The sequence below is a fragment of the Arachis duranensis genome, chromosome 10 (assembly GCF_000817695.3).
Source record: "Arachis duranensis cultivar V14167 chromosome 10, aradu.V14167.gnm2.J7QH, whole genome shotgun sequence".
Lineage (NCBI taxonomy): Eukaryota > Viridiplantae > Streptophyta > Magnoliopsida > Fabales > Fabaceae > Arachis > Arachis duranensis.
Genome location: NC_029781.3, coordinates 84,972,944 through 84,981,779, shown reverse-complemented (window position 1 = coordinate 84,981,779; position 8,836 = coordinate 84,972,944). Strand labels below are relative to the sequence as shown.

At 38.5% G+C, this 8,836-nt stretch overlaps 1 protein-coding gene across 1 annotated transcript; it reads right to left on the bottom strand.

The window, feature by feature from the left end:
- Positions 1 to 397: 397 nt before the first annotated feature.
- On the bottom strand, positions 398 to 5,542 carry LOC107470543 (uncharacterized). Its single transcript, XM_016089941.1, has one exon. It carries the CDS (start codon positions 5,540 to 5,542, stop codon positions 398 to 400), a length of 5,145 nt encoding a protein of 1,714 aa, XP_015945427.1.
- Between the last annotated feature and the right edge of the window lie 3,294 nt (positions 5,543 to 8,836).

Genomic DNA, 8,836 nt, shown 5'->3' with positions numbered 1-8,836 from the left:
TAATAGTTCAGTGTAGTATTTTAGCAGTTTTTCTCTTGTTTTGTAGAACGGATGTTCATGACTGTTCATTGTTTAACAATCTGCGTAATTAGGTTTTGGATGTTCCTAATTGCGTTGTCTGATACCCGTTAATGGGGCTGAAATGATGTTTTGACGATCTGTTTGTCTGTGAAGGGAGTTATTAGGTAACAAACCCCTTTTGATATTTAATGATAACATAAATTCGGTTAGACAGAATTTGTTAAAAGTATATATAAATGCATTCAAACTTTTGGCAAAGCAGTACCTTACAATTTTAACTCGGGTAGGCTGGCCTCGTTAAAACCTCCTTGAGCAAAACCCTTTTTTGGGAAAAATCTCAAGTGAGGAAAAAGAGTACCAGCACTCTGCTTTTGTTTTAACTGAAATATTGCTTTAAAGAACTGACATTCCATGAACTCGGAATCTTGGTGCCATCCAAATGTTCTAGTCTGTAAGCTCCTCTGCCGAGGACTTCAAGTATACGATAGGGTCCGTCCCATGTTGCTGCGAGTTTTCCGTGGGAGGGTGGTCGGCGAGCCGCTTCAGTTTTCCTCAGGACCAGATCTCCGATGTTGAAAGACCTTGGTTGTACTCGTTTGGCATGTCTTCGATTTAGTTGCTGCTGTAGGGCCTGGTGACGGACGGCTGCTGTATTCCTAACCTCTTCTATCAAGTCAAGTTCTGCTCGGCGAGCTTGATCATGATTCTCAGCTAAGGCTCTTAATGATTGTTGTGAAACTTCTATGGGAATCATAGCCTCGGATCCATAGACCAACCTAAAAGGGGTTTCTTTTGTTGATGTATGCACGGTAGTATTGTATGACCATAATACCTCTGGGATAAGCTCGGCCCAGAGCCCTTTGGCGTTGTCGAGCTTTTTCCTTAAAGCGTGCAGGACGACCTTGTTGGCGGCTTCTGCTAAGCCATTAGATTGTGGGTGTTCTACCGATGAAAAGTGGTGATTTATCTTCAGCTTCTGTAGGAAGTCCTTAAAACTATGGTCGGTAAACTGCCGACCATTGTCGGTGACAAGATGCCGGGGAATTCCGAATCTGCATATGATTTGTTTCCAAACAAAGGATATCATCTGGGAGGACGTGATTCTTGCCAGGGGTTGTGCTTCAATCCATTTGTTGAAGTAATCAATAGCCATGACCAAATATTTCAATTGTCCCGGTGCGGTAGGAAAGGGGCCGAGGATGTCAATTCCCCACTGGTTAAACGGCCAGCTTACTACAGACTGGTGAAGCTGCTCCGCTGGGATGTTAATGATCGGTGCGTGTTTTTGACACTGGTCACAAGTTCTGACCTTCTTTCTGCTATCCTCCCACAGACTCGGCCAGTAAAAACCGGCTCGAAGTATTTTCTGTGCGAGGCTTCTTGCCCCCGAATGTATGCCGCATATTCCTTCATGGGCTTCGGCTAACACAAGATCGGCATCATTCCTGTCTAAACATTTCAAAAGTGGTCGGGAGTATCCCCGCCTATACAGAGTGTTATTCATTAAAGTGAAGAAAGAAGCTTGCCGTCGAAATTTTTTCTTATCTGAGATTTCTTTGGGAAGAGAACCCTCTTTTAAATACTGTATGTAAGGTAGTTGCCAACTTGTTTCATTGAAAACGTTTAAAGTGCTCATGACATGTATGCTCGGCTTGTCTAAGGTTGACTGTAATAATGTTGCTGTGTGTGACTGTGTAGTAGCTAGTTTTGATAGAATATCAGCCCTATGATTTTGTTCTCTAGGAATGTGGCAAATTTCAATTTTTCGAAAGCCATTTGCTAACTGCTGTACAAGCTCTAAGTATTTCAATAAAAGCTGATCTTTAGTTTGAAAGACTTGGTTAACCTGTTGGACTATCAATAGGGAATCGCAGTAAACCTTTAATGTGGTAATGTGTAAATCAATTGCTAACCTGAGCCCGGCGACGAGGGCTTCATACTCGGCTTGGTTATTACTAGCTTTGAAGGAGAATCGGAGAGAATGTTCGAGGATGATACCTTCAGGACTTTCGAGTAATACCCCTGCACCTGAGCCTTGGGGATTTGAGGCTCCATCTACAAACAAGCTCCAGTCCGAGTTCTGCTCATCCATATTTGGTTGGGTAAGCTCTGCCACAAAATCTGCTAGGTATTGGGATTTGACGGATCCTCTTGGCTGGTATTGGATATCGAATTCAGAAAGTTCGATTGCCCATTTGATAAGTCTGCCTGCTAATTCCGGCTTTGAGAGGACGTGCCGAAGAGGTTGTTCGGTCCTGACGATGATAGTGTGTCCCTGGAAATATGGTCGGAGTCGTCTCGAGGAGAAGACTAAGGCCAACGTCAGCTTTTCCAATTTTGGATATCGAAGCTCGGCACCCTGCAATGATTTACTCACAAAATAGATCGGCTGCTGACCTTCCTGCGTTTCTGTTACAAGGACAGAACTAATTGCTGTATCAGTAATAGATAAGTATATACATAATGGCTCATTAGGTTTTGGCTTTTGTAAAACAGGTGGTTTTGAAAGTAATTGTTTTAAATTTTGAAACGCTGATTCACAGTCTGCAGTCCATTCAAAATTTTTTGTTTTCTTTTTTAAACATTGGAAAAAGGTAAAAGACTTTGCTGCCAAGCAGGGTAGAAATCTGGATAAGGCTGCGAGGCGTCCTGTTAGTCGTTGCACCTCTTTTACCGTTTTTGGGCTTTGCATATCAAGGATCGCCTGACATTTTTCAGGATTTGCTTCAATTCCTCGGCTGGTAAGAATGAATCCGAGGAATTTTCCCCCGCGTACTCCGAACGCACACTTTTCAGGATTCAGTCTCATGTTATATCGTCGGATCTGCCCGAAAATCTCGGCTAGGTCCTGTATGTGAGAGTTGCCGACCATGGTCTTTGCCACCATGTCGTCCACATAGACTTCGATATTCCGACCTATTTGGTTCTCGAAAACCTTATTCATTAATCGCTGATATGTTGCACCTGCATTCTTTAGACCAAAAGGCATAACATTATAGCAGTAATTACCATATTCAGTTATAAAGGCAGTTTTATCTTTGTCTGATGGATGCATGAGGATCTGGTTATAACCAGAGTATGCGTCCATAAAACTCAGCGAACCATAACCGCAGGAATTGTCAACTAAAGTGTCAATGCAAGGTAAAGGATAAGCATCTTTGGGGCATGCCCTATTTAGGTCAGTAAAATCGACGCACATGCGCCACTTACCGTTACTCTTTTTTACCATAACAACATTGGCGAGCCATGTTGTGAACCTGATTTCTCTGATGAAATTTGCGGCAATGAGCTTTTTGACCTCGGCCAGGGAGGCGAGGCGTTTTTCTGCTCCGAGGTTTCTTTTCTTTTGAGAAACTGGGCGAACTTCTGGATTAATTGCTAACCTGTGGGTGATAACAGATGGGTCTATTCCGGGCATATCGGCAGATGTCCAGGCAAACAAGTCGGCATTTTGTCGTAAAAACGTTGTGAGTGATTCCTTCTCCTCTTTGCTGATAGATGTCCCCATGAAGGTGTATTTGGCGGGGTCCTCGGTCAGGTTTACCTTTGCTAAATCCTCGTTTGGCATGGGCCGATCTTCAAAGTCGGCTCTGGGATCTATTTCCGTTAAACTTGGTTGGTCAGGTTGGATTGAGTTGACCTGAACCAAGTTGTTCCTTTTGATCGGCTTCAGGCTTGTATTATAGCATTGCCGAGCTTCATGGAGGTCACCATGTATTGTTGCCACTAAATTATCCTGCACAGGGAACTTAACACACAGATGAACTGTAGACACAATTGCTGTAAATTTATTCAAAAATGGTCTACCTAATATGAGATTGTAAGGACTAAAACAGTCGACAACAAGATATTGAATGTCTTGTGTCTTAAATAATGGTTGCTCACCGAGTGTGGTTTGTAACCACACGGAACCCAAAACAGGGACTCGTTCCCCGGAAAATCCGACCAAGTCTCCATGGTATGGTTGCAGAATTTTGTTACTTAGTTTCATCTTTTCGAAGGTGGTAAAGAATAGGACGTCTGCACTACTTCCGGGGTCGAGAAGTACTTTGCGGACTATTAGATCCCCCAACTGGATAGAAATCACCACAGGATCGTCGTAATTAGCATCGGTATGATTAAAGTCGGTTGATCCGAAAGTCATCTCTGGTAAGCCTTGGACCGGCTGAGGTACTTTAGGGGCGTCTGTGACGGTCAACATGGCCCGATAAGTTCTCTTCCGTGCTGAGCTAGTATGTCCACCTCCCGCATATCCTCCTGAAATACAATTAATGATTCCTCTGGGTTGGGCTGGTGTTTTATCTTTTTCTTTTGATGAAGGACTTGCTGTCACAAGGTCGGAAGCCGAGGTTGTATTCTTCTGCATACGCCCGGCAATGAACTTGTCGAGGTGTCCTTGTCTTGCGAGGCGTTCCAGGAGATCTTTAGCGATCACACATTCATCCGTTGTGTGACTGTGTTTCTGATGAAAGGTGCAATATTTGGTTTTATCAACGGTCTTGGACTCCGGATAAGCGCCGGCTTTACGAGGAGGCTTGATTAATTTGGAGTTGAGTATTTCCTTAATAATGTCATCTCTCTTTGTGTTGAATTGAGTGTATGACTCATAACGGGGAACCGGCTTGAATGCTTTCTTACTGTCGCGGGGCTTATCATCGTCCTTGGCCGCGGTTGACTTTTCTGTTTTGCGGGCTTGCCGAAGTTCTTCAACATCTATCTGTCCCTTGGTCTTTTCGCGGAATTCGGCCAAGGTTTTCGGTTTACTCACAGCTATCGTCTCCTGAAACTTGCCCAGACGGAGGCTGCTCTTAATTGCATGGAGATGGACTTCAGGATGAAGGTCGGGGATCCTCATTGCGACTTTTGTAAAACGAGTGATGTAATCTTTGAGGCTCTCTTGTGGTCCTTGTTTGATGGTCGTCAGGTAGTCAGAATCGTGTAGGTATATTGCAGATGCTGCAAAGTGGTCTTCGAACTGCTTTGCCAACTCTTGAAAACGCGATATTGAATCTGCAGGCAAAGAACAAAACCAGTCAAGTGCAGGACCGTCTAAAAAAGATGGAAAACAACGGCATAAAATAGGGTCAGATGCACCATTAACGATCATAATAGATCGGAATTTCTTAATATGCTGCTTTGGATCCCCCAATCCATCATAAGGAGTCAGAGTGTTCGGCAGGGTGAACTGTCGGGGAAGCTGAAAATTCATAATGTCGGCCGTGAATGGTCCGGCAGAATTGTCGCGCTCATCTCCCTCATCGTCTGGTTGGGACCTTTCTGTCTGGTGGGCTTCTTCTTCCTCTTGCTGGGGCGTTTCTGAAACATGAGTCGGTATTGACCGACGTTCATGATTTTCCTCTCGATTATGAAGATTATCATTGTGTTCCAGCCGATTAGTAACCAATTGCGCAATTTGTTCCTGCATTCTTCGGTTTTCCTCCGCCATTTGTTGATTTGCTTGCTGAAGCTCGGTCACCATCCGAAGGAGCTCAGATGGGGTCGGGGGAGGGACGTCGGCCATGATAGTATCTCAGGGATGTTTTGGGACCTTTGCGAATGGTTTTTCGAGTTGCTCGGCCCCACGGTGGGCGCCAAGTGTTCTTGCCTGGTAATTCCGAGGTATAGCTCGTCCTCTGGTGAGATCGGCGGGCTCCTAGAGTGAACCGAGGTATACGTCGGCGACAAATGAACGGCGAGGGTGGGTACCTGCAAAGGCACTCCGACGCTCAAGTTAGTATTAAAGGGATAATAGTTCTTAATCTTGGAAAAATGACGTACCTTCTTTTGGTCTTTTGTCTGCTTTATATTAGCAGGAGAAGTCGGCCGTTATCTTTCAGATGTAACGTCTAGGAGGAGGATAAATGGTAAATCCGACGTTATTGATTTGGGGTCATTTATGATGAAATCGTCGGTTATGATCGGGCCTGACGTGTAACCGAGCTATAATGTGTAACCGATGTTTACTGGTCATATCAATATTAAAAATAAATTAAATAGTATAATTTTTTTTTTTGAAGTTTATCTGTACAAAAACATACAAGTTCAAAGGAAGACTTATCTACTTTGACAATTTATTTATCTCTTAGAAAATGAATTTGGATCTAAATGGTTGAGCTAATTTACTATGTCTACATGACTACATGTCTTTTCATAGGTCTAATTTTTTTTTTTAAAAACAAGTTTAATATGTCATTATTTATTTATCTATACAAAACATAATAAAATTTATATAAAGAAATGAACGAAAATTAGTAGTTGTTTATCGTGGACCCCTAGACATAAGCTTAGTCCACCTTTCACTGACAGACAATAAAATATATGGTATTGGACTGCATGAGCTCGGTCCAATAATGTTAAATCCGGTGTAGGTGGTCTCACTCATGCAGATTGGACCGATCTAGATACCAGTCTCCAAAATTTGTATCCAACCCGATTTGAAAATGCTAAATGTCACCCCTACTTCGGTTATCACCACCCAGTTGATAAACCAATCTAACCATGAAGGATAACTTCCTACCGTGTAAGAGAATAACAATTATGATTTTTAGAAGTTGTGTTTATTTTTAAGCACGGAATAAAATTGAGGGGATAGGGGCGAAAATCATCCCATAAGTTACGTTTGGTTGTAAAAATTAGAATAAAATAAGATATTGAGAATAAAATATAAAAAATAAAAATATAAAAATTAGTATTTTTTAATTTTATTTAATAATATATTAAAATAAATTATAAAAATTTAATTTATTTTTATTTTTTTATTTAAAAAATTTGAAACGAAAAAAATAATTATAAAAAATTAATAAAAATAATAAAAAAATATAAAATAAGTTGTGTTTTTTGTTAGTATTTTCGTGTTTTTCTACTAGGATAGATATAAAATACACTTATTTAATATTTTTGGACATAATGTCTATGTTTATATTTCTCTGTCAAACACGATTGTGTCCTTCGATCTCTATCTCAATATCTTGTCTTTGTAAATAAATGTAGTCTAAAAAATGTCTAAGTCTTGTGTTGTCACTATATAAATTTTCCAACACTCAAGTATTACGTTTTAAACCTATTTAAATCTTTGCTGACTTAAGTATTGAAGTCTCATGTAGGTACTTCTTACTATTGAGGCGAAGATATCGGATAAACTATCATTCCAGCGAACAAGTCGAAATTCTCACTAAAAAATATTTAGACTTTACATCTAAACCCAAATCCACCTAGATTTTAGGTAATACCTCGGAACAATTATTATTGTTATTGTTACGTTACTTATTATTATTATTATTATTATTATTATTATTATTATTATTATTATTTAAATCTTATATGTTATTATTATATTTATTGTAATTATTATTTGTAGTAGTTATTGTTATTTATTTTTTTTCTTCTTTTTTCTTCGTGTTTGCTGAGTTTTCTTCTTCAATACACTGCTGTGTCTCTTTTTGCTATGGCAATTGAAGAAGAAGACCATTATGGTATGCTGCTATACTTTGTGGCGTTCTTCGTATTTGTGACTTCTTCTTCTTCAACACGTCGCTGCGTCCCTTTTCGCGTCCCTTTCCGTCAGACCGCCATGGCATGTTGCTGCTTCTCCTTTTGTCATGGTAGTACCTCGTTGCATTTTCTGTTAGTCACTGCTTCTTCTTCAATACGATGTTGCATTTTTTTCGCATTCCCTCTACCATGGCAGCACCTCGCCACTGCGTCCGCTTCCGCATAGCAAAGAAGATCCTTCTGTTATGGCGAAGAGAAGAAGGAAACTCTATGTCATCATTGGAGCTCACTTTAAATGGTCACATCAGTTTTTTCTTATAATTATGGCGTCATCTTTTGTATAGTTGGATATTTTGTTAAATTTTAAAATTTTTTAAGAGTTATTTTATAAATAACAAAAATTAAATACTATTTTATTAATGTTAAAATTTTTTAAATATTAATTTAATATTTATTTTTTTATAAATTTATTATATTAATATTCAATTAAAATTATGTTATGAATTGTGATGCCACTTAACATGATATATTGACAAAAAAAAAGTGATAGCAGGACGAATTTAATTAAAAAATTTTCTAAAGCTAATTTGAAGAACAACAATTTTGTCGAAACAAATTTTACCATTTATTCATATTAAAATAATTTCAAATGATAAAATTATTTTTTTAATAAAATAAAATAAAGAAGGCCAATTTTTTCATGTCTGAAATTGTTGAAGTTGCTTTTTGTAATAAGTTTTAAATATTAAAAAATTATTTATTTTTATATTTTTTAATTTAAATATTAATTTTTATCTCTTTTTAGTAAATTAGACAAGTGTATATAGGCACCATAGCACACACCAATAAAGAATCTTTATAGTAATACAAATGGGGAGCTCATATGCTGACGTGGCGCTCATACGTTGAGTTCTGAGAGTTTATTTGCTTAAGTTGTTATTTTCAAATTTTAAATTATTTTTTTGGGTTGTACTTATGTTGTTATTTTTTAAATTTTAAATTATTTTATTTGTTTGGGTTGTTTTACTTATGTTGTTATTTTTTAAATTTCAAATTTGATTGAATTTAATTTAAATTTAAATAAAGTCAATCAATTTTAAAAAATTAGTTATGAGTCAACTATAAAAGTATAAGTTATGAGAGATGTAAAGTATCGTAATTTAAAGTACATCAATCCCTTTCTTTACATATATTCAAAATCTCTCTACTTATTCCAATGGCTGGTATTCACAAAATTGCAGACATCAATCTTACAATAAACAATTTGTGTGTACGTATACGAGTGATACGGTTATGGACACTACCAAATTACGGAAATTCTCCA

Excerpts from the sequence above, each read along its gene's own strand:
- LOC107470543 (XM_016089941.1), bottom strand. The coding sequence starts at position 5,542 with ATGGCCGACGTCCCTCCCCCGACCCCATCTGAGCTCCTTCGGATGGTG.